The 27,301-nt window shown below is 36.6% G+C and overlaps 1 protein-coding gene across 3 annotated transcripts in view; it reads right to left on the bottom strand.

Moving 5' to 3' along the window:
* Positions 1-1,217: 1,217 nt before the first annotated feature.
* Positions 1,218-27,301, bottom strand: part of WDR70 (WD repeat domain 70) — a 135,559-nt gene continuing 109,475 nt past the window's right edge. For all 3 annotated transcript variants that reach the window (XM_032097526.1, XM_032097527.1, XM_032097528.1), the window contains 5 exons: positions 14,933-15,033; positions 13,439-13,518; positions 10,645-10,761; positions 10,158-10,320; positions 1,218-1,974 (listed from right to left, as the gene is read on the bottom strand). In XM_032097526.1, the coding sequence (XP_031953417.1) occupies positions 1,890-1,974; positions 10,158-10,320; positions 10,645-10,761; positions 13,439-13,518; positions 14,933-15,033 (546 nt within the window). In that variant the 3' untranslated portion in view covers positions 1,218-1,889. The remainder of the gene's footprint in view (positions 1,975-10,157; positions 10,321-10,644; positions 10,762-13,438; positions 13,519-14,932; positions 15,034-27,301) is intronic.

A 27,301-nucleotide genomic window follows, 5' to 3' on the forward strand; every position in this document is an offset into this window, starting at 1 on the left:
TCACACTGCCTCAGTGAACAACTAACAAAGGAAAAGATAAAATGCTAATATTCAGCCTAAAATGAAGAACATATTAATCCTTTAAAATTATTGAGATTTTACAGAAATTTTTTTGAAAATACTTTATTTTGTAGGGCAATAGTTGGATGAAACATGAGACAAAAAATAGCCTTAAATGAAGCAATGCCATCTTATGTTTTTTTGCTGGGGGGGAGTGCATTGGGAGGTCATTAGCAGATTTTGTTAACAGCTCCTCTTTATCTGGAATTTTTTTCTTTCACCACTTACTTTCCACCCGTCTACTCAGTCTCTCATTCTACATATTACTGCTACAATTGTAAATTAAACATTAATTTGCTATTATACATATGTACGTACTAAAATAATTCTACACAGGTCAAAGACAAGTTGTGTGTTATAAAGTTCACATGTAGTGAAGTTCTGCTGTTATCAAAAGACTACACTAGTGAAAGCAGTGGAAATATTTTGTTGTGGGTATTTTATGCCAATGCTTCTCATTATACCTTTTGAAGCCGGGCTTAGTTTTCACTGAAGTATAAAAATAATAATTGAAAAAGAAAGATAAGCTTGGAAAAGGAAATCATATAATGAAACAGTGATGCAGAACAACGCTTAAAAAAAAGTCTAAGCTCTGCTGACTATCAAGACCACAGTCTTGAGGTTAGGAAGGTGATTAAGGGCTTTACTAAATATAGTCTTAAAATACACCTCCAGGACCTATTCATAAATAAGAAAGCTTGATTGCTTATCATGTCTGTTACTCTCTGCTCTTAGTGGAAATGCAGACTGCTTGTTATATTGTGTATTATTATAATCACAATACTTAGCATACTGTGTTACAATCACAACATAAATGCCTGAAACTAACCTAGGTTCTTTATCCTTCTCTAAAGCACATTCATTAATTTTAAATCTGTCCTTCCCTTTATGACACTCAGAACTGCAATTTTGTGTAAAAAAGGGAAAACTTTCCATATTTAGACAAACTACTTTATAAAGAATAGTATCAGTCTTCAGAGAGTGTAAGGCAGGATATACATAATTCAGGCATACACAGAGTCAAAGTCAATATACACAAGGTCAATACACACAAAGACCTGGGTAATGAATACAGATCTGCTCTATCCTAAAACTCATTCATACAAACTAATAGGGATAAGGAAGCCTGAACAAAATTTTACATTGACTCAGTAATAAACACATTATTTTTACTACGCCAAATTATGTAATTGTCCATTGCAATTTCACATTTTTTAAAAATAAAAGCTGTATAAAATCTGCTGTAGATACTACACATACTTAAAAGGAATATCATGCAAAGAATTACAGACACTAGAAAACATGTTTTCTAAAATTCACATGAGCGTGAACTGAATGTGAACACACAAATGAACTAAACTTGAATATTACACAATAACTAATCTAAAGTTTGTTGCATTTGTAAAGCAGTAATTTGTTAGCTCTTACCTGGGAAAAATAAAAAGGAGTCTGAAGAATTGTACTATTTTATTTGTATACTTGAATTCATTGAACACTGTCATGACACGGCATTTGTAAAGTTGGCAGTCATGAAAAACATTTGGCAATATAATGAATTCACTATTTATAAAGAAATATTTTTCACTTAACTCACAAAGCTAAGTAACTGACATAGAGGAGTTATTTGCACAATATAAGTAATTCCTTATTACAAAATTCAGATGTGGGATTAAGCCAGTGTAATTCAATAAGCCCTTTTTATACTGCAGCAAGTTTTATAAATTGAAGTAATTTTTGCTTTCAAATTTTGACCCACTATCCCAAATAAAGAAATAAACATTTCGTTTCGTTTCAAATGCTCTAAAATGATTCTTTAAAGCAATTATTTTTCAAATTTTACGTTTTTTCCACTCTGGCTTGTCTGTTTCATCATCTTCTGGTTCCACTTCCGCAAAAACTGTTTTTGGCTGTGTTCTAGAAAATATTAAAAAGATCAGAATAGTGGTCAGACTACAATACTTTATCAGAAACTGTATTAGACAGGCACTAGACACAAACGAGATAGATACATATAGACACTTCCAAAAAAAGAGCATTCTAGACTTGTCCATTTTTTATTTTTGACATTAACCTATCAACTAACCTTCTCAGAACTGAAGAAACTTGCAGCTCACAGGCAAAAAGCACAACAAACACATGTATTTTGCAAGTATTATCTCCTCATTAGTTTACAATCAGTATCCATGTATTCTATGAATAAAATTAAGATAGATGTGAGGAACAAATACATTTAATTCAATGCTAGAAAAGCAGAGTCTCTTCATTCCATGATTTTTTTTAAAAAGAAACTTCCATTTTGATACACTATAGAACAACAGCAGCCAGTAAGTGAAAACAGAACAGTTAAGCCAGATTTCTGGCTAAGCCTATGCATGAAAAAACAGCTTCTCCTCCAGAGACTTTATCTAACACTACTGTACCACAAAAAACCTAATGACCTTCATATGAGAACACAGTGTATCTGACAGTCAAGCGTGATGGTATCAATTCCTCCACTCTTTATTTGAATTTTAAATACCGCTTAAACTTTACAAAAGTAATTATTGATTACTTTCTAAATGAATGCAGTATCAAGTAGCAATTCAATAAACTGTTTGGACATTCAGTTCCCCTGTTTTACTCTTCAATAACTGCACAGTTCCCTTTTCCAACCTAATTCTCAGCACAATCACTACAGAGCTGAAACTATTAGATTTCTGATCCTGGTTGTGCTCACCTTCTCAACATGACAAAGTATAAAATGCAGCCAAGGCAGTCATCATCTCATTACTATATTAACTAATGTTTTTGCAACAGTCTAAGGATGTGAAGCATTATTATTATCATAGCAACTGTTATTTGGCAAACTCTACACAATGCAGAAACCTTAAAAAAATTATGCCTGCCTTACGTAACACAATAGGCAAAATCCAATGTTGCCTCTGACTTCAAAGAGTAATAGCAAGACATCAGCTCTTAAAGAGAAGGATTCTCCACTTGTTAACTAAGTGATCCAAAAGGCACCAAAACTAGTCAAAGAAAACTCCCCTTACATACAGGGTCTTTCTATTGCCCTGCCTGCTTCTCCATCCTCCAAGCTTGCGATTGAGGAAAGGGTCATACTGATAATTCCAGAGATGGCCCTACTGCAGAGCTCTGACTGGCACACGGTCCCTGGGTGCAGGCTGTAGCAGACCTTGCACCCAGATGAAGACCTATACCATGGAAGTTAGATGAGTCCTTCTGGTGTCCATGGAAACCAGAACTAAGATGAAAAAATGTTTTCCTATTTTAAAATTTCATTATAAAATACGTACATAAACTCTCCTTAACCCATTGCTAAAGAAAGATGTAAAAAAAAAAAAAAAAAGAAAAAAAAAAAAAAAATCAACATTCAATCCAAACCAGACACCAGGGATGAAGGCTTTATTGGCTGAAATACTGGATTTTGCTAGCTGCTGAAGAGGAAGAATGTATGGAATCTTCTCTTTTTTCCCAGACATACTGACAGAGGTTTATTTATCCCATTTTAACAATGTACCTTCCTTTTACCCCAATAGATGAGAAGTATCTAAATGTCCCCTAGGATGACATCAGTATTAAGAGTTTCATTAGTAAAGCACAACTAACCAAGTGCAAGCCTGTAATTTCTGACCACAAACCTGCAACTGTCATAATTCAGATAGGCATTTCCAACTTAGAAGAATGAATAAATTTGTCAAACAAGCAGCAAAACCTACGTTTTTTCCAGGATAGGAGTGGTACAGAAAAAAGTCATAGACTTCAGATAATGTAAGTGTGCTACTGAGTGCAGGAAAACTGAGGTGGGGGGGAAGCAAAAAAAAAAAAGAAGAGAGAAACTGTACCATAATCAAGCAGTAACCAGCTAAAGCAAAAACATACAGAGGAAATCAAGTCTGCTTGCTACTTCACTTTTTAAAATTACCATGAAATAGCTGTAGCCTCAGCTGAAATGTAAACTGTTCCACCTCCACAAGCTACATAGCTGTAACTGGGGCACCTAGGGTGATTCATATGCCTGACCATTTTAAAACACTGTTTTTGTTATTGCTTTATCAGCAGTGATCACTTAATCTAATTAAAAGACAATTTTTTTCTGCTTAGTAACTACACTGGAGATAGCAAATGTAGTAGAAGTTTGCTGTGTGATTAATATTTACATAAAAATTACAAAAACAATTTTTCTACTTCTAAATATTCTTATTTCTGAGGGCTAAATAATACATGTGGAAAGCTGTGTTCTTTTTCCTCATCAAATTTCTCAGTTTTATTTATCCTTGACTTTGGGGGTTGATTTCAGTTTGTTTGGGATCTGTTTGGCAGATCCCATGGCAAAATACTATGGAGGGCAAAGGGGCCTGAGGAAAGCTGGCTGATCTTTGAGGAAATCTCCTCAAAACAGATTACATTTCATCTGAAGAAAGCACAGCCTGGCAGTAGCCTGGGGTGGATGCATATGGATCTGACCATGATAAACCACGAAGTCCAAAAAGGAAGAACACAAAGGAGATGAGGACACCCTCAGCTAAGAGGAACAGAGGCGTTACATGAACATGGAGGAACAGAGTTAGGAGTGCCAAAGCTCAGATGGAACTGAAACAGAAAAGAAATGTGAGAGGCAACAACAAAGGACTTCTACAGCAACACTGACAGCCAAAAGAATGCAAAGGAAAATGTGCTTTATTGAGCAGGTAAACCACTAACATAGCATATTGAAAATGTCAAGATACTCCGTGCTTTTTTTGGCTCCATTCTTCCCTGATAAGGTCTGTCCTCAGGCCTGCAGTACTGTTACACTACAGCAGAATCTTTGGTAGGGACTGAGACATTTCTAACAGGAAGAGGAAGGCAGAGAGTTTGTAGCTCATTGGACATGCAAAAATCCATATCAGATGGGTGGATCCAGAGGGACTGAGGGAGCTGCCCCATGTCATTGCAAGGGCACTCTGTCATCAATGAGATGTCATGCTGACTGGGAGAGATTTTCACTGGCTAGGAAAAGTAAGAATTTTTGTGAGGGGCACAAGGAGGATTTGGGGAACTACCCAACCTGAGTTCCTAGGAAAACTGTGCAATGACTCCCAGTGGAAGGCATTTCCAGAAGCATAAAGGACATGAAGGTGGTAGGGAACAGGCAGCATGGACTTAGCATGGGCATACTGTGCCTGCCAATCAGATTGCTAGAACAGGCTGCCCAGAGAGGTGTGGGAATTTCCATCCTTGAGGATATTTAACCTTGGTTGAGCAAGCCCCTGAACAACCCAAATCTAACTGGATCTGAGCAGCTGGATCTAAGTGAATGCACTTGAAGCTGGAGCTTGGACTAGATTACTTCAGGCATTCCCTTCCTACCTAAATTGTTCTATGATCCTGTGTTTCCACATGACTGTCAGCTGAAACCAGTATCTCATACACTGAAAAATGCATTCCTATTGTAGGTTATGGTAACAGGCTGCAAACAAAAACGGGAAAACAAACTAGCATGATTTATTTATACTATGTGCTTTCTCTTTACTTCAGTGGTTTTCAAGATATTCAGATATGCAGACCTCTAGAAAATTTCCAGGGGCCAAGAAGACTGCTTTAGAGTCACCATAATCCCTCTGGTTATGGGTTGTTTTTCTTAATTGCCTTTCGAGGATCCCGTAAAAGTAGCTCATTGACACGGACTAGCAGATAAATAATACTGCTGCAGCAAAACCAGCTGGAGATGACAACTACATATCACAACATGTGACTCATGTCAAAGTAACTTTTGAAATTTGTGTTTATATTGCACAGAAGCAAAGAAAAAAGATTTTCAAGCATGCTTGGAAACCAGAATAATGCCATAAAGGTCCTTTTCAGACTGAAAAGTTAAGGTTTTCAGCATCAGGCACCTTTTTTGTTTCTTTACCCCACCAACCATCCTAACTCTTCCCTAAATCTCAGGGGCTCCCCTCTCAAAACCACCAATTTACAAAAAAAGATTTAGGATAAATATACCAAGGCATATCAACAAGGCTGCTGTTACAAGACATTCTGTTCAGTCCTGATTCTTCAACTAATGATACTTGAGCCATTACATGACTAACACTTCACACACTGGCACTGCCTTTGAGAAAAAGTTCAGTGAACACAACACAGCTACAGACTCTTGCTTCAAGTCATTCCCTTTTGACAGTGACAAGCAGCAATCAAAAAGACTGCAAAATAGAGGCAACATCACTGAAATGAAAGGTATTTTCAAGAACTCCAGTTTACCTTGTTGAAGAGGGAAATTTCACCCTCACTTTCTCTCTGGTACAGAAGAAAGCTGCATTTGGGCCTGATTAGACAATGCTTAGTAATTCCTGCTGATCCTTCAGAGGGACATCTGAAGTCATTATAGTATATCTGTACAGCTGTGTTAAAACAAACAGCTCACAAAGAATGTAATTTTCAAACATTTACAACTGATGCCTCAAGTTCCTTTCCTGTAGTTCTTTACTTGAAATCTTCAATCTGTCCTTCCTTTCCTTTCACTCCAGTGGAATGGCTCTTGCCAAGGACTCTAACAAGCTTTTTACTGAGAAATCTCAAGATCTTTTCCTTATCCTCATCCATTATGACTTTTCTGCTGTGTTGATCACATCTTATTTGACACTTTATTCATACTGGGCTTTGGTGACATGTCATCTCCTGATTCAGCATCCCCAGCATCCTTTTCAGCAGCATCTGTTTTTCACCCATTCTTTTGCCTCTTACTTACTTCTGCCTCCTTTCTGACTCAAATGTCAGGTGAAACGGAAAGGTCAAGATAATGATAACAAGCTTGAAAAACTTTTCAAGTGATAAATAATGCAAATGAATATTTGGCTTCAAGAGTAAATTAGGCACCTTTAGCTCTAAAAAAAGGGATATATTTTTACATAGAATGCATAAACTAACAGCAGAAGTCATGTGTTTCTTACAAGATTTATTGAAGTGAAAATCATAGAATGGTTTGGGTTGGAAGGGACGTTAAAGATCATCCAGTTCCAACCCCCCTGCCATGGGCAGGGACACCTTCCACTGGATCAGGTTGCTCAGAGCCTCATCCAACCTGGCCTTGAACACTGCTAGGGACGGTGCACCCACAGCTTGTCTGGACAACCTGTTCTGCGCCTCATCACCCTCTGAGTAAAGAATTCCTTTGTAACATCTAATCTAAATCTCTCCTTTTTTATTTTAAAACCATTCCCCCTTGTCCAGTCACTACCTACCCTTGTAAAAATGTCACTCTCCCTCATATACTATTAGAAAAGCATTAAATCAGTTACCTGATTCAGAATGACTTAACCAGTATGGATCAGGAACAGAGAAACTCCAATCCAGTCATCATATTCCAAGTTATAAAAACTGATTAACCACAAGAAGATAATTTCTTAATCTTCTCAGTCTAAAATTATTTCATAACTGGAAGTGGAGAAAATTATGTAATTATAGTTTCCCTACACATTCTCTGAAGAAAATGTGTAAGGAAACTATAGTTTCACTGAACATGAGTGAAAACTTTATGTGCATGGACAGCACAGGACCAAAAGCCTTGTCAAACAAAAGATGTATCAAGTGGATAGTTTTATACTATGTTTAAGTAAAAATTTACTACAGGAAATGTGGAAAAACTGGCATCAGAAGAGTAAAGTAGTAAAAGAATAAACACCATTTTAAAAAATGAAACATACTGCATGTATGGTTTTTAGGTCTTAAGACAGTATATGATTTTAAGAAAGTATCAGAATATCACCTTTCCTACCTCTATAGTGTAACTTATGCTATAGCTAAAGCAGCTGTCCAATATACAAACCAATATTGCATGATAATTCATATCAATTACTTGCAATTTGCATATTTTATTAAATATAAGTCTGTAAGTACATCTGTAAGATGCATTTTATATACAGGTTAAATATACATGCTCTGTAAAGTCAGACGTAGGATATTACTATAATATTATATATTATTATATTTCATATATTATATTATAATAGCACAGCTTTTTGTGGCTGTTAATATAGACCTGAATTTCTGAAAACTAAGAGCATGACACAGTAAGAAAATTTCTGCATTTCATTGTCTTAAATATTATTAGTATTAATATTAGTGTCATTATTAATAGTATTATTATTGTGTTATTATTATTATTATTAATTATTATTGTTTGGGGGGTTTTTATGCTCTTTGCACAGAGATATCTGAAAGTCAAGCTTTTAAAGCAAGCATAATGGCAGCTTCAGTAGGATGAGATTTATCAGCTGACAAAGTCATCAAGGCAGCATGCTGCTGGCTGCAGTCCAATTCCCCCACATACGTATCACCGGCTGGTGTGTAAGTTAATAGCAGTCTGGACTTGCATCCTGCCCACTTCTCAGCCAGCTCTCCTCTTCCCCTGCAGCCACATCTTTAACAAGGGACTGTAATGAGATCTGGCCACCTGACACAGTAAGCCTCCTGTAACACAGCTTTGTCTTAAAACTTTCATGTCTACTACATTCCAGGTGTCAGGGATGAAACTTAATATACAATCAATGAAGTTACTTAAGCCAAAAGTATGCTGAGGTATCTATCTACCTGATGGAATGTGTGATTGCATGTACTTTTGAGAATGGATTCCTCAAATAAAACCAGATGCCTACACATTCCAAGTACATTTCCTCTCTAGTAATCATGAGCTCTCAAACAATTAAAAAATCAATATTTAGCACACTAATTACAACAATTGCTACAGAATTGGGCTTTCAAACATTGCATCTTTGGTACCAAGAGTGATACTGTATAATGCCTTGGTTTGATGTACAAATGCCATACTTATCAATTACCAGTGTGCCATACTTACTAATTACCCAATCCAAAGTCAGGCTGGGTCACTGACATTCTCAAGCTGCTTTGGAACAGTTATTTAGTTATCTCTGTGAACATGTGGGTCAAGTCAGAAAACAGATGTCACCATCAGAAGCAAGCTGTGATTCTTAGTATATTTCTAGTTTCTGGAAAAAGGTGGTGATTGATTCAGCTACAGAGCCGAACACCAATAAAGAAAGTAATCAGGAAAATACTAATGAATGTACAGCTTTGGACATAGAACACTGGGGTGCAAAAAAAACGTAATTCATTATTGGCATACTGTTCTGTGAAGACTGTTTCAGCTCTTCAAAATGTTTTCCTTATGCATTTTGAAAACACTGCTTGACACTATTTTGTGAAAAAAGCTCCCTCAATGATAATAAAACATGACAATTCTACTAATTTCTAAAGTGTTCGTTTCAGTTCATTAGTATGAAATGCATTTATGTAGTACTTATTTCTATACTATTGTATATTAATTGTTTGTATTTAATTGTTTAAATGTATTTATTTTTAGGAAAAAAACTCCTTGGCTAGAAAGTATTCAAGAAGCACAATCTTCATTTTAATCTATGCACACAAATACCACACTCACACATACAATTTAAATTGAATAAAGTACTGTCTGTGGGATTGCCAAGGTTTTACTAAAAAATCTTTTTGAGGTTCTTTAATTTATGTAACAACTGAAAACTTACTTCTTTATGTAGAATTTTTGGTAGGAGATTTTATCAGTGCAATTTTTAATATTGCTGTACCTTTAAAACCAAGTTAATTCAGGCAGTTACTTGGATCCTCATGTAGGAAAAATTCAGATAAAAACTTATGATAGTTGAGAAATCATCCTGTCATAACACCAAGTAAATATTTTGAAGGTTTAACCTAAGAATCAGTCAGAACTAGAGGGCATATTGGAAAATTATCCCAATGTATCAGTGGGATAGTACCCTATTAAAAGGTATATTGCAATTTTAGGCATGGATTTGGAGAAGATTCTAAACTCAAACCAACTTTGCAAGCTTCAAAATAACTTCTAGCACTAGCAGGTACATTTTAAAAGTGGAAATATGAAATTTCAACAATTCAACCTCCTGGAAACTCGTACCTTCATAAAAGAGTATATTCTTGGTTTACGTATTTGTGGCAGCAATCCAAAAAAAGGCAAAGTATAGCATTAAAAATGTCTCTTCTATTTTAACTAAACTCCTATTGGCCTCTAGAAATGTTACTTGTATTCCTAATTGGTGCCTTACTTAGCATATGCTGGAGCCACCCAGTATGGATTCTCCTCTGCTTCCTTCGCGTGACGTAAGATGGCCTCTCGAGGGTTGCTGTCGTCTGTCTTGTCCAAGGCAATGTTCTTGACTATATATGATGACAGGGTGACCCCATGAGTCCCAACACGGCCGCCACGACCTGTGGCACGAAGAGAAAAATATTTAAGAAATATGCAGAGTCTACTATGGTGATCTGATACAAAGAGGTTATTTAATGCTATAGGAAGGGTTTAACTTAGAGCTCCATTCAGGCGGGTGTTCTGCTGATTATGTAACTCAAAGTAAGCCATTGTGATTACTAATTTTTTGTAGGCAAGCACTCCAATGAGACATCAATGTCTTAAAGTGCTGGATCTAGGGAGTAGAGTCACCACTCAAAAAATGCAAATCCAAATGAGTGTAGAACCAAAACATGATGGCCCCTTCAGCATATGACACTCTAAAATGATTATGCCTAGATTACCTGCTCCTGCTACTGGAGGTTCAGGTTTGTGAGACTTCATGGGGTCCAACCTATCCTTCTCCAGCTGTTTCCTCGTGCTTCGTTGTCGTGGTTCACGGAACATCGGAAGCGCATGGGCTGAAGGGTCACAATTTGGAGAAAATTAAATGTTATAAATTCCACTTTCCTTCTAACATCTTCAATACAAAGAGTTGGGTTCTTTCTTGCAATGGAAAAAGTGGCAGGAGCAGCCTCGCAGTAATCCTATATCCAAACAATGGTTTACTGAGTTGTACTTTCAGGGGTTTCTTTCTGCTGAATTTTTCAAAGATGAAAACAGTCTGATACCAGTGTTCCTTCAGGCAGGAGCCTCTCCTCTGAAATGCTGTTTCCACAATTTATGTGTATTTCATTCATATCTCTGTCATTCAGTTCTCAACATTAGCATTGTGACAACCACTTACTCTTTTCTGAACTTCCCATATTTCTAAAGCCTTCTCATGTGCTCAGAGCATGACAAGGCACTTGATACATTCTTGGATATGACAAAGAGTGGAGCGGAAACCCCTCAATGATTCCAAATGTAATTTTATGCTTATGAAGTCACAATCATGTTCTTTCTAAAATAATAAGATTACTCACCATTGGAAAAATAACATAATTGAGGCAGTCTGCCTAAATTGTAAGGATTTAAAATTTCTATTTCCTCATAAAAGTGCTATCTTCAATCACAGTAATGGCTTTGATCCACTCAGACAAGAGACTCATTTGTTAGCAACAGAGAAACACCATGTTAATGGACATGGTTTTCTTGCAGCGAAGTTTATATCTCACATGCAGGTGTGCTCATTGCTGCTGTTTCCCAAAATAAGGGAAATTGTGTCAGGGCCAAATGATCCAATAAAGACAAAAAATAATCAAACGGATCTTAAATTTAGGAACATTCAGGTACCTATTAGCTTGAGTTTTCAGTTTATTTCTGTAGGCCTCTTCAATTTATTAGACTGAGTGAAGTCACAGACAGGTGACACACAGTAGATCTTTTGAAACCATTTTTGCAGATTTCTTTAAGTATGAAATGCCAAGGACAATTTTCTGCCAAGCACTAAGCTTGATCAGTTTCCACAGAGCATCTGAGGTGACTAATGCACAGATCCAAGCTTTTGCCATTTGTGGAGTCAAGGTTGTCTAAGGAAAACCAGGCTGTGTATTTCTGTGTTTTAAAAGTGACACTTAATCCCTGAAAACAACATTCCTGCATTTTAAGTAGCCATTGCAGGCAATTCTCATATTAAGGAGCAACAAGAAATCTGAAGGAAAAGAAAAAAAAAAAAAAAGAGAAAGAGGGGAGAAAAAAGAGAAGAAAAAAGAGAAGAGAAAAAGGGTCAGTTCACTTTGCAAAAGCACTTTGGAGATATTCGGGTATTCCCAGTTCTATCTGTAACTTAAAAGACAGACATCTAACCTCTGAAAAGTTTCCAAAATATGCAAAAAACTTAAACATTTGCTGAGCAAATCCTTACAACATTTTTCTGCATTACTGTATATGGAAACATCCTTGTTTAGTTTCAAAATGATGTGGAAGAAACAGTTAAACAGCTAGAAATCAGTGACGAAATCCCAAAAATTTGCATAACTTGGACCTATATCTTTCAATGACATTTATAAATGCCATTGAACACACAAGTTTCACTGGATTTTAAGCAGAATTTTCTTTAAAAAATCACAGAAGTTCTTTAGAGTATAAACACTAATGACAGTGCACACAAAGCATTACAGTGAAGGATGTTATAAGGATGGATTAAGAGCACCCCATGAAGATAAATAGCCCTGATCTTTGGCAGTTGCTGCTTAAGTTTACCCTAAAAACTGGAGCTGGACATCTGCAGCAGTATGGTACGTTGGAGACAGCTGTGGCTAGAAAGTGCCCAAGATGGGAACCCAGAACCAAAGTGCCTTGATATAGGTCTAGTTACCAAGACTGCCCAAACCTTCTCACTCTAAACCTCTTTTTGTTTATTATGCTGCCAAACAACTTGTTCATTCTAGAAAAAATGGTTTCAGTATGTGTAAAACCAAGCTTACTAGAAATCAGAGCTGAACACCCTGGAACTGAAAGAGGATGAAGAGAAGCAAGACGGCACAACTGTGTGACTGTTCTTATTTCACATGAGGAAACACTACATAGGGCAATGCTAATGGGGAGGGTCAAGACCTCTCAGTTAATCCTCTCTTTCCACTGTAAAATTTGTCACTGGGAAAAGACAGATGATTAAACATTTTATAGAAGCAACGATAACTATTTTTTATGCATCAGTGAGCCTTAGTATGAACATAAGGTCTTAAAAACCCCTAAGGCTAGGGATAGCTAAGCTGTCTAAAACCCTATATAACTTGGGTTAAGTTATAAATTTGGAAAAACCATTTGGTATTTGTTCAAGACTTCTCTCTCATCTCTGATTTTGTCACTGGTACTGCAAAGTGGCAAAACTCTTCCTAAACCCATCTACACTCCACAATTAAGCAAAATGGAAGATTTACGAAAGCTCCAAAATTTTGGAGGCTTTCAGGAGCACCACCTATCAAGAAATCAACCATTATGAACAACTTTACAGAGCATACGGAATGTATATACCTTTCTGGTTGTGCAACACTACAAAAATTTTGTATGAAGCACCAATATATGATATCAATGATCAATGCTTAATGAAAGACTTTTTAGAGGAGAAGAGATAAAGCTAAATGATCTGCAAATCATTTCAAACCCAAGAATGAGCTACGGATGCTGTTATAAAGATATGTTTAAATTTCTTACGTGTTATAATGTAATCCTGTGTGAGAGTCTCTGCTTGTCTCTCTTTTCGTTTTGTTTTGACCACGCATAATTTTGCTCCCCTACGAGGAAACAGAGCAGTTCAGTTAGTCTGTTTATATCAAACAGAAATCCGTTTTTATTCAAGACAGTCTCAACAAAATTACACAGCACTCTAAATATTCATGAATGTCTGTATCTTTGCCTGTTCATGCTCATGTGAAGGAGGGTAGAGAGATTATAGTGTTTCTGTTACAGAGCAGTTTATATGACATGCAGAAATAAGGGTGGAAGATTCATTTCACACTTCATTTGTCCACAGTACTTTAGTGTGCACATTGGAAGTGCTGCTCTCCAAACTTGGGCACTCGTTTGCCTCTGGTATTATTCTCTCTAAGCAGCAGAGGTGGCAGTTATCTAACCAGGTGTCTGTAACACTAAGGCAGGAAAGACTGCATAAGCCTGGCTGCAGCAAGATTGATTAAACCAGTAGTATTTTCCTCCTCATGGTAAATACGAGGAAACAAACCAGTCACAAAACTGCGCTAGGGCTCTGTGGTCCAAACAATGATGATCAATTCTCTTGTTCTCTAAACTGACAAAACCAGAAAAACAAAACTTACTTCTGATAATCTTGTAAACCAGAGTTTATCTTCACATCCAAGTGCCCAAGTGACAGTAAGTATCCAGAAAACATTAACTGTAACACAGTTTGGTTTTGGGTGCCAGCAGAACAAAGATGGCGCATACAGGGGAAACAACTTATTTATCCCACTCAGTATCAAAGAATTGTACATTTCCTCCAGACTGACAGGAAGGAAGCATTCCCCAGTTCTCCAGCCAACCCAGATGGTAAAGGCAAATGAATTGCAAAACAAGTATTTATAGGCTACTTAGGTCCTCTTCATCTTAGGCTGGCAAGCCACCTTCTGATAAATCAGTACCACCTTTCCCTTAGATGTACAGGCAAAATCCACGTCATAAATGAGGGTGGCAAGGAAGACTAGAAGAAAGGTGGGGATGTACTTCCTTGCTCTACACCTTGTCAAACTGTGTCTTCCAGTATTACTTCACCAGCACTGAAGTTTATGCTTCTAAACAAGATTTTTACTTCAGGAAAAAAATATGCATTAAAAATACATGACTAAATACCATAAATACCCATTCAGTCAGACTTCCTCAGCAACCTCCAAGAGACAGGATGAAAGGGTGGTTATTCCTACTGCAGGTTTCATGCAATTAAAAAATGAAAGCATTTGTAAATTCAGGTAGAATAGTCATCATACTGCAACAGAAAAAGCTCAGAGGAAAAAGTGCCACTCTTCATAAGTAAACATTCTGGGTTATTTTTTTTTCTCTTTCTACTGTTGCTAAATAAGTGTAACTCTGCAAAACAAATGTTACTAAACCAGGTTTTCTCATTTCTTAGTATAATCACTGAATCACACAATCAGGCTAAATTTGTGAAAACAACCATAATAAAACACAATTACATACCTCTGGCTTTTGACAGGATCATAGTACACTTTGGCTAAACCATTTCCAGTACCAACCATGATCTGGTTGAGCTTGGGATGCCAAAGGCAACGCACGACACTCTGAAATGAAGTGAGATATTGACAGTTAGTTGGTCACTCATCTGGACCTTAGAATTAATATTCACATTGTCAGAGAGTGCATCACACTGTAGTTGGACCAAGCTTAAGCACATGAATGAGCATGTGAATATGTGAATGAATAACTCCAGAGTAGAATACAATGTAAAAGGAGTGTCAACACAAGGATGTAGGCAGGGAAGGAAGTAAAAATTGGTGACAGGGTGATAACCAGTGGTTTCCACAGATAATCTGTTGCCAGGGTCTTCATGGGCATATTGGAAATGGAAAGTAAGAAAGGAATTTGAGGAGAACAATTAAGCTTCAGATATGATACAGTGATCCAGGCCTTCATGACTTTCGTGTTCTTATTTTTAATTCTTAATTCTCCCACTTCATTCATCACCTTATCTGTTTTTTCCCTTCTTGTCATACACTGTTGACCTTTCACTTGCTCACTGCAGAAACGGAAGAGATGCTGATTTTCACTCTTGCTTCTTTGTTACCCACAACACTAAGAACTTGGTATTTGAAACCAATGTCTCACAGTACTGTCACCCTTCTGGTCAGCAGCGAAACTCATTTTCAGACATTAAGAGTATTGTTCTACATGTGACTTTGAATCTCCATGTGAGTACTGTTTTCAGTCTGATTCAGCAGCACAGAAACTCTAAGACTCAAACTTCTGACTTGAGAGAACCAAAGTGGGCACAATCTCCCACAGAGGACAACCTGTCTCATCAAAAACACAAAAGAAAGTATCTATTTTTGACAGACAGTGATGCCTTAAAGGGATAGCGTCCAAGGCTGAAGTTTGTTTGTGCTACTTATGTAATAAATGTATTCAGAGCTAGCAAGATACATTATCCTGTTAGTATTTCATGGAACAATGCTCCCTTTTCTAGCCTTGCCTTTCTTCTCCCTCCACTTCCCACTGCATGTTCCATACTATTTCTGGTTTTGTCAGACTCCATTTTTTTGAATGCTAGGAGGCACATAACATTAAAGATACTGAAAAAATCCTGAAGCCCATTCAGCCATTATGAATCAGAACTTCATTTTACCACAAGATGATGCATGACACTCCTCTGAGCTGTTTTTTTGCTTTGTGTTCTTGTTTCAAGAAAAACTGAGTGAGATAAGTTTCATTAATCAAATAGTCATTCTTTACAAGGTTCCCCAGCAGAGTATCCTCCTTCTACATATACACAACATACAACATTACTTCCCATTTACTTACAGGTACAAATAAACCTGGCTTGCTTATTACAAGACAACTACAAAACAACATTTTTAGAGGTAAATCTGAGGTACACAATAGGTAAGTTATTAATAGATAAGCTATTAATAGATAAGTTATAAGCTAACAAGTTGTTTGACTTAAGTAAGAGTCTTACGTACTGTTATGTAATGCTCAAAATGCTAAAGTAACTCTAAAACACAAAAGCTACTAACAAGTATTGAAGGTCAAAGGTGGGTGGCCTTTTCTTTTATTAATATTTATTGCATGTGGTTAGCCAGCCTTTTTAAACTCTGTAGTTAATGTGGTTCTCCACTTTCTACTGTCAAGTAAATGTATTTTATAGCATGGTAGTGGATACCAGCCAACAAAAACAAGCCTGAGACAGTGTGGCTGTCTGATGGGGTTTGCTGAGTTTCTAACTTGTCAAACATGCACAGCACACTTAAAACCACCATGGCACGTGCTACAGTGCAGGCAAAAGAAACTGCCATTAAATGTAGCCCTATAAATCTTCTGAAACTGTAAAACGTCCCCAGAATACAATGTGTTAAAAACTAAACAAACTCAAGCTCTGAACATGTAGTAATTTTATTAATCCACTGGCATATAAACCTACTTTATAAGTAGTAATAAAAACTATTTATGTGGTTTTCACATTATTTTAGAAACTAACAATACTTCAAAAATACCGAAATGCTGAATTCCTGAACTATATCCTAAAAAATTTTCCCAATCATATAATCCTAAAGAAGTGAAAATTCTAATCAACTGTATAACAAAGGGATCATTGTAGGCTAGGTCTTAACACTGGGAGGGAAGGGTAAGGAGAATCTTTATCACACAAAAATAATTAACACTTAAAGAGCATTTATTTGATGCCTCTAACTTCTCACTGCTTCCACTTAGAATAACTCAGGGACACATATTTATCACTGGAAATGCTAAACATCAAATTCCATCTCAAAGTAGGTCCTACCTCCCAGCTCTCCAGGCAAGTAAGTATGTTAATTGCAGACAAATAACTGGTTTCCTGCCTTTGCTTACGTGTGCACGTAGGTAGGTACCCACCTACTGATACTGAATTTCACACAACTCCAGAATGGCTGTGGTTGGAAGAGAGGTCTGGAGATGACTAATTCAACCATCCTGCTCCTAGCATAGTCAGATACTACAGACAGCTCAGGATATCACCCAGCTTGGTTTTTATTATTTCTCAGGATGAAGACTCAACAGCCTCTTTCAGCAACCTGTTTCAGTGTCCAACCAGTCCTACCATAAAAAAACCAAAAACCCAACCACAAACCTCAAATAATTTATTTTGTTTAAAACAAGAAAAACCTATGTATATTCCGAAAACAAAAAAATTCCAGGTCATAGCTGAGCAAATGGAAAGTATCTTATAACAAATAAGAATGATAAAATGCAGAATGTACCATCACATAAACATCTTCAACATTTGCAAAAAGGATTTCTGTGATGGCTGGATGTTTTGGACACTATGCTTTTGGAGCATGAAGTCCCAGAAGCCTGTCACAAAAACCCTGAAAATAATTTTTCCATAGATTGATGTGGCCAGCTTTGTGATTATAAGAAAATTACAAAAGATAATTACCAGTAATGATTTAAAAGCTGTTTTGTACTTTTGCTGCTGCAAAAGCATTAAGTTCTTGAAATGAAATCAATCTGAAAAGTCTTTGGCAATGTCTATTGCATATACAAACACAGTAGCTTACATTGGGAAATCCTGAGAAAACATTGTGAAAATATTTTTGTGAAGTCAGATGAGGAAAATATTAAAAATATTATCCAAAAGAGAAGAACTCTAAATTTACCTTCCTGACTCTCACCGTTAGAACAGATTCAGTGGGTGTCAATGACAGACACAATGAGAGTAGGCAGCTCTGGGGTGGTTCCTAAATAGTCTCAGCCCTATCAGTCTGTTCTCACCTGCGTGTTTCCCCTTTGAATCATAGAAGCAGAGCTGCTGCTGCAGGTAAACAGTAAACACCACCAAATAATTTTTCTGTCAGGTTATTCTCCATCTAGGTGAGCTCACTAGGCAACTACACACACAGCTTTCCTGGTACCGTGCAAGTAATAGTGCTTTGACATGAGTTAACAGCAGTGTCTCTAAATGAGAAACTGAAGCCTCGTTTTCTGTAACACAGAATGGTACATTTATTCTGGCCTAGGAACATAGCCCTGTGTTAAACAGGCACAGTGAAGAATAACTAAAGCAGATTTGTCAGCAAGCAAAAGCTAACTACTTCAACTGAAACTGTCCAGAGCACTTAGGCAACACCCTGACAGGAGTAAACAATGCAGAGAGGGCATTTTACAAGGTCAGCAAGAAAAGATTAAAATGATTTGTGGCATAGGAGTGGAAAATTTACCCCCTAAGATGAAACCATGAAGCTGGTAAGGTCATAAAACTACAGAGTGATGTCAAAGACTGCAAGAATTTTCCTGGATCTTTGCTTATAAAGATGGTTCAAGACTGCAGCAGCGAAGGTGAAGTTCAGTTCCCTGGGCCACACTTCAGACAAAAACATTCAGGTTTAGAGTGTGGATAGAGCTGGTCCAGGATGGGAAGAGAAGTCTCAGAGGGGTCAGTACAGGTTGGGGGCAGGAAAGAAAGGTTAATAATTTCTAGTAAGGGGGACTATGAATGGTTTGAGATGACACATCGGCAGTGATAATGTGGATTGTAAGAAGCTTTGAAGAGGACACATTGTGATAAAACATAAAGAAAAAAAACATGAATGAGCTAATGCAGCAAGTATTCCTAGTTCCTATGAATTACAGAGTACATACAGTCTTCACATGAATATTACATCTTAGACCTAAAATATTTTTCTGCAGCATTCCAGAGCCTGAGCAGTCACTTAATCTTACTAGTATCTTTTGAATCTACCAAAATGTGAGGTTGCCCATTATGTACAAAATAACAAGAACATATACAAAGAAGGTCTCTTTCCTCCTTCACACTGTTGCAAAATACTAAGAGAAGATTTGGGTTTTCTGTCCATCACTGCCTTCTTGCATTCCTATACTAACATTTTACATGTCTGTGAGCTGATCTTGTACAAAAGCATTTATTTTTTTCATTTGGTGCATTTCAGCTGAGATCCAACAAAATCTCACTAACTTCTTACGTAAACAAGGCCCATGATAACAGTTAATCTTTTTTTGTTAGCAAAATTTTATTAAACAGACATGTATGTGTGTACACATATGGAGGTCATAACTGCTACAAGACTGGCATGATAATGGTTTCATCATTTTCCAAAAAATTCCAAGAACTTTCGTATTTTTGACATAAATAGGAATCACCATACACTTCTAGAGCACATAGGTCAACAGGACTATATTCTTTCTTTGCTACTGTGAAATGAAAAGTAAATTAGAGGGGCCATATTTTACAGTGATGTTTTAATTTCTTTTCCCTCCTTCAGGAGGTCTTAGTGCTTCTCAGTCAGGCACTGTTTTCTTTGGAAACCACCCTTTCTCCCTAAAGACAGTTAAGTTTTAAGGTTAAGTACCATGCAGCTGTTTTTGAAAATGAACATTTCATGTAAAGTGTATTTTCAGATAATGCATGATAACGTATCAGCTTTTTCAAGTTCTTTTGTAAAGCTTCTCCTGCCATTCAAGGAAGAGGAAAGAAAAACATGTTTCCTTATCAGTTATGCACTCATGGAATAAACATTTTCCATTTTTCTTTCTTTTCACTTCAGGTACACACTTTCACTCTTGTCTTTCAACTGGCTTACACATTTGCTGCAAAACACCAGATATGACTAATCAGTTAAGAGCAGCTATCAGACTTTTAAGCTAAATTCACTAAATTAATGTCTCCTCCCACAGCTATTAGTGCAAACTATTCAAATGAAAACACTGACTACAAATCTGATTTGCAGACTGCATCTGTCTACTTCCATCCCTACGTGAAACTACCCTGAGAAGGTAGAAATCTCTACTGAATGATGCTGACATACAGCTAATATTCATACTTTCCCTGTGCTGGATGTACAGCCAACATTCCACCTGTAAATTGGGAAAATCAAAAGTGATCTTCCAAATAGCCACTAGAAAAAAATACTGCTAATTCCAGAAAAATACTGAAAATGGAAAGGAAACATGCTAATCCTAGGTTTTCACACATCTCTAACCTATGATGCAAGAATTCACGAACATTTGAATTAAAAAGCGTTACAATTTAGATAAAGTTCAGTAACTCCATGGTGACGTTGCTGATGTTTTGACAGTTGTTGGGAAATCACGTGCAAGTAAGAGAGCGTAGGCTTCACTCTCAGCTAGAAGAAGCCTTTCATAGAGCGGCAGGCTTTTCTCTTGTAAATTGCCTATAGTCATAAATCTTAAATCAATAGAAATGAACGCAAAAGTAACCCATTATCTCCTACTTCGCTGTCGGCAAGGTCAGAAAACAAGAGCCTCAATGTTCTAGTACTTTAGTAGAAGACAATAAACACCCACAGAGGGAAGTGAAGAGTTTAGGTGGGACTTGTTTCATCAAACTTAACATGTCTACACCTCTAATCTTTACAGGTCTACTCTTTAAATGTCTACAGATTATCTCCCTTTATAGTTAATAGAGAGAAATCATTTTGAGAAAGCATTTTGCAGAGGCCTTCAACTAACCTATTTTAGAGATCTATTTTAGGATGAGATAAAATCACAGTCTGAATACATTTATTTTTCTCTGCTGATTAGAAAAGGAGCCTAGGGTGACTGGATCAGCTGTAGACATCTGTATTTGGTCAGGTGAATCCCTACAGTCTACAGTGGCCAAAATAACTATAAAAGAAAAACAGAAAACTAATGAGGATCTATATTACAGCATGTTGTGCTACTTAGATAAAACTCCACAGTACAAGGATAAAGAATCCTGGTACCCATATTGAATATTCCTAGTGCAGAAAGAATACATCAGATACAAACTTCTAAAACTGCCCAACAAATCTTGAAAACCTTAGCTTCAAAGATCAGGTCTAGCTCTGGAGATACTTAACAACTGAATAGGGATAAAACAGAAAAAACTCTATGTTTGCCTTTATTGCTTACCCCTTTCCTAACCTACAATCTAATAAATAATTCCTCAGCATCTATTCTGAAGCTATACAATGAAAAAGTGAAAGCAAGAGCTGCTGCCCTAAGAAAATATTTTCAATTAGAAGAAAAACTTAAACAAACCTTCCCTCTTTCCTACGTGCAAGCTTTGCTTCAGTGGCTGTGACAGTATGTGATGGGCTCTGTTTGAACAGCACTGCTTGGATTTGCTGCATTTGGCTGTCCAGGCAGTCAGGTAAGTGACATGTCAGCAGGGAAGACGGCAAACATGGAAAATGAATTCTGACCATGGCTGTGGATTCTGTAAGAACAGGTGACCCCAGCAGTGGCTAAGTGGGGCTTTTCTGATGAACTGAGGATTTATCTTAACTGTAATCATTACAAATTCCACTCTTTTTGAAAAAACCTTGCCTATCAAAATCAGTGCAAGTATGCATGCAACTAGTTTATTTAGCACATCTATTCTGTCTTTTCTCTTTTATAAAACTACTACGTATTTACAGTGAAGAACTGCTTGCAGTATCTTTTAAACTCAGAGAAGCTCAAAACATAATAAGCAATACTACTTAGGAAGCCTACAATAAAAAGCAACTACCTTCCAAATTAACATTATCTGTTACAGAAGCCTATATTACATTTGTATTTGAGAGGGGTAAGCAATTTCAAACTTGGGCTGAATGGAGGGATGAAATCTCAGTGTAGCCTTTCAGTTTTATCTTATATAGTTCTGGAACTTGCACATTCAGTCCTTCTGACATTAGCAGTACATCTTCCCGTATGAGAAGGGAAAGTACAAAGTTATTTCAGGAAAAAACCTCCATTTATTTAATAGCGTTTCTATGTCTTTGAATAAAACATGCAAATATTTAGTGCTGAAGACAGCTTTGCACTACCACAAGTTGCTCCCCATCCCTGTTTGGTTACTACCGCTTTTAATCAACTTCTCTTATTAGGAAAGATATTAAAGCAGAGGCTCTCGAGCTTTTCCATTTCATGATAAAGGTGTGGAACCATTTAGAAACTTCAGATATTTAGACTGCTGTACCGTGGATACAAATCTAGTTTTTGTACAAATTTTCACAGATGCGTTTTATGTGGCTCACAGTTTACACGGACCAAGTAAACCTCTGCCACTTTTTATTTTATTCATCCCGGCAAGAATGCATACACCCCTTGAGAAAACAGAGGAAAATGCCTCAAAAGATACTAAAAATCTCATGCTGAGGAAAGATCCATATGCATTCTAACTCACAGGCAGTAGAGTAACTCCTTCCTGTCTCAAAGATCTCAATGCTTTAAAAGAAAACACTACTCTCACTCATACTCCATGAAGTTCAGAAACAGACCCTAAGGACTTTTAAGCAAGTGATTCAACACATTTTCTCCCAAGTTAACAAATAATTTCTCTCCAATTCTGTGTAATTGGAATTTAAAGGAAAAAAAATTTAAAAAATCCAAAACTTGATATTCTAATCTGAAGATAATAGCAATCTTACCTGCTGCGATAATTTCTACACAACACTATCATTTCTATGCAATAATCAAAGATCATTGATAATGATGGTTGAAATGCAGAATGGAAAGTAAAATCCACCAATGAAGTTAGCATTAAAAGGAAATGCTTCAATATATATAGTTCTTCCCTTCTCCTACTGTTATCTTGATTTCTCTGCAGACGATCTCCATGAAACATCAGCTACATTAACCATCTGCTGCCCTCCAAGAGCTACAGAATTTCTGTCTTTAGAATCACAGAGAAGCAGTGCTTCTCAGAGGCCATATCAATTCCCACTGTGCACTCTTTAATCTCATTTGACTGGTGTCTTAGAGAACAGAGGTGATACAATAGCCATCTACCTGGACTGCCATGCTGCTTTACTTGGAAAAGCTGGTCTGCCTCCTGGAAGCACCAGAAGAGGGGATAAAACTGTGTAACTCATAAAACTGCTGTATTTTTAATAATAATAAAAGAATTAAATAACAGATTTAGAAGTATGCCATCTTCAAATGTCTGCCATTTCTTCTTTCAAGCAAAAATATGGTTAACATGCTCTGATTTAAGAAAAAGGCTACTCACATAGTAAAAATGCACTAATATTATATGTAAAAATATACTGAAAACCCCAATTGCAAAAATCTTCACGTTCAAGATTTCCCTGGAGCTCTTCCAAGGAAAAGAGCCAACTACAATAAATAAGGTGGGAGGTTAGGGAGTATCTACAATGCAGTGACCTGCTATCATTAGATTTAAAATACTCATGAGAATACAGTAGTGGAGGGAAGAATACTAATGTTTTTCCCTTATGAAACATAGCTTAGAAAATGTGTGGAAATATTCAATAGAAAAGGGACCAGAAATGGATAAAGCTTACAATTTTCTATGTAGAAACCAGAAATACCCTAAAAACATTTTCAGAGGCCAATATATTAAAGAAGGATTTCAATATAAAAAGCATGGATTACAATGCTGTACCACTCATCTTTCCAAGTACAGCTATAAAATAATTCTTACAAGTGCATGGAGCCACTGAACAATACTTTGCTCTTTTAATGAATAAAAAAGCAACTTAATCAAGGTGGCAACCTGTTTCCCTTGTACTTACAAATGTCGAGCATTTTCAAGCACCTGGTCTGTTAAAATTACAGCCACACTTTCATCACCATATATCATAAAACTAAGGGAGACAACCTTCATGTACACCCCCAGTCCCTGTTACAGGGGCAAAACCCTCACAGTTTATCACTCTTGCATACCTCAAACCCCTAGTGACAGCTCCCCTAAAACAGAGTACATGCTGCTCCAGGATACACAAAGGGAAGGACCACATTGTCCTTACATATATGGAAGCATAGAATAAAAACTGACAGGCTACCATACTATAAAAGAAAACACATTCCCATGATTCACATCTTATACTAGATATTTTTTGCTGTTCACTTTGAAAAACAAATACATTTACTGGGCCTTAAATATCATATTTACTTCCCTATTGTGAAAATATAGATTTTCTTTTTAAATAAAATAAATGGCTTTAAAACAAACAAACAAACAAAAAACCAAACCAAAACAAAAACAACAACAACAAAAAAAAACCAGAAGTAGCATGATGATCTCTTCCAGAACTTAAAAGAATTTTTCTTAAATTCAAAAGCTTTAAATCATAGTGAAAGGGGCCGCAGTGGAAAAGTCCTTTACTATATTACTGCACTTTATAAACAATAAATGATATTGTTTGAGGTCAAGAAAAGAAATACTGCAATCCTCTATCAACTGTGCATAAAGGATGCTGGAAGGCTCATATTCCTTATTCCTTCTTTCCTTTTCACTCTTTCATCTAAAAAGAAGCTTTATTTATAGCTTGTCTCAGAAGACCTTCCTGAAACATCCCTTAGAGGTATTTTCAGAAGTATTTAATAATTTAACTTTTGCTTATATTTGAGAAACTAAGAAAATATTGAAGAATCCTCCTAACAGAAATAGGTTTCCCAAAACAACCATGAATCTATGTTTTTGGATTGTTGCTTATCTACAAAAATTTGTGGATATTTTAAAAACTTGCACATCTTATTTTATAATGTACACAAACTCATCAACTTGGATCATTTTTAAATTAAATTATTACTTAAATGTCCATTAAAAATCAGCAATTCCTGTAACTATACAACTTTTTTTTTTTTTTTTTTTCCTTTCTCAGTGCCCATTCTTGCTTGGCAGTAACAGGGTGTAATACTTGTCCTTTCCATATGGGGAAAATGAGTACTCTACTGCTGCCAAGATCAATCTTGTCTGTAATAAGGATAACTACCCGGTGATCTGTTGGAAGTAGCCAAATGAATGACAGACATGTGAGAGTGATTCAAGTACCTATCCACAGCTATTTTAAATTAAACTGACATTGGGGGAAATGTTGTATATCCAATTTTTTTTCCCATACACTAGGTATTTATAACTGGTTCCCATGAAGATCTCATGCTTGCATAACCAAAGCAAGCTTTCATCTGGCTTTCATCTGGCAGTGAAATCTCCCTTCCCTTCCAGACTGCAGTTACAGATATCCCAAAGATGAGACCTTGCAGCTACAGGTCTTCCTGCCTCTCATACTACCTGGGGAAAAGAAAGTGAAATGGTCTCTGCGTTTCCAGACAGAAACTCTGTACCCCCATACTCTGGCACTATTGTTTCCTGCCATCTGTTTAAGTCTCTTTATCCATGTAAATGAAGAAACGTTCTGCATGCAATTATAGGTATTTCAGATTAAATAAGCCTCTAATGCTCAAATTGAGCAAGTTTAATAAATGTATTTCACTGTGAACATTTGAGGTGAGAGCAGAAGAACCTTTCATAAATAATACTATCAAGATAGAAGAGAAAGAGACAGAAGAACTATGACGAGGCTGCACATTCATAACAGGATTTTTTCAAGTTCCATTAAAAAGAGAGGAATTCTGTACAGTTCAGTAAACATAACCATTGTCACAGTGCAAAGTCCTCAAAATCTCCAACTGTACCTTAACACACTAAGTCAGAGCAAGGCTGGGGTACTGCACACAGAGCATCAGCTTCATTATGGAAGAGGGAGAGGCAGGAGCTCCCACCCTGATGTAATTTTGATGTAATCTGCAGTAAGTAAATGACCCTGCCATAACCTGCATCACGGGTGATTTTTCTCCTTGATAAACTCATGGGAAAAAAAATCCACTGAGTGCTATTAACTGCAAAATTCCTGTATCTGCATCAAGATATCTAGAAAACAGCAGTCACTGGAGATAGAAAGGATGGTCAGAGAAGCACCGATGATTTTGTGTTTGGCCTGTTCACACCTCCTCCCACTACTGGCCAGAGACAGAGCCCGTGGTCTCCAGCTCTTTTGAGATTAATTTCCTTCAAAAAGTATTGCTATTTATCTAAGAAGCTTAAATTCTACAAAAGTCCCAATGCCTACGTGGTGGGATGGTATTCAGGAGTGGACACAACAACACAGCTGTTCAAGCACAGATTGTGTCTGAAAAAAAAAAAGCCAACACTAATACAAGAGAAGAAAAGCAAATTAATATTCTATACCCAGTCACAACAGCAGAAACTAATCAGACTGTAAGTCCACTAGTAAAACCACAAGGTTTCACTCCAGCAGCTCTGAAACAGTAATAGATTTTCCCATGAAAACTTGAAAGAAAAGGTGAAAAAAGGTTTGTGTGGTATGATGGAAAGGAATGCCAGACACAGCTTTGGTCAAACATTCCCATTAAATATTTTCTCATTACCCACTAGGTTCACTCACAGGCCAATTTCACTGGCTATTTACCAAGGAGGTTTAAGATAATGTTTACTGCTCTATACTGTTTTTCAATTTTCTAAGCTTGCTGGAATCTCCCTCTAAAAATTCCTTGTGAAATTAAAAAAGAAACACATGAATAGTTTATATTTTTCCTTCATGGTAGATTTTCTGTTATTCTGATTATATACATCACATCACTAAACTGGAATACAATTGCCTTCAAAAAGTGTTACTATTTTAATTTTATACTGGAAATAAATTACTAAAGATGCCTTTTTTCTTTAGTAATATGGACTAAATCTAACTGAAATCACTGAAATTATTTCATTAGGAATGAGAGCAGATCAGGCTTTTTGCTGAGAGAGATACTGGTGCATTTGAGCTTTTATTATACATACAGCATAGCATAACTTCATCTCTGCAATGCCTAAAAACCCCAAAATAAAAAGAGCAAAATTACATATTTCAGCGCTAGGTAACATGCAAAATGTAAAGAAGTATAACACTTAGTTGCAGAAAACAAACTGAAGTCCTAGATAACATTATGTGCTTATTTTTAATTACACTAATGCTAAATGCTAACTGCTACTTTTGAGAGTATAGGAAAAAATGGAAACTACGAACGTAGCCGGTAGAAAGCAAGTAATTACTGCACTGCTGA

Source organism: Corvus moneduloides, chromosome Z (genome assembly GCF_009650955.1).
Source record: "Corvus moneduloides isolate bCorMon1 chromosome Z, bCorMon1.pri, whole genome shotgun sequence".
NCBI lineage: Eukaryota > Metazoa > Chordata > Aves > Passeriformes > Corvidae > Corvus > Corvus moneduloides.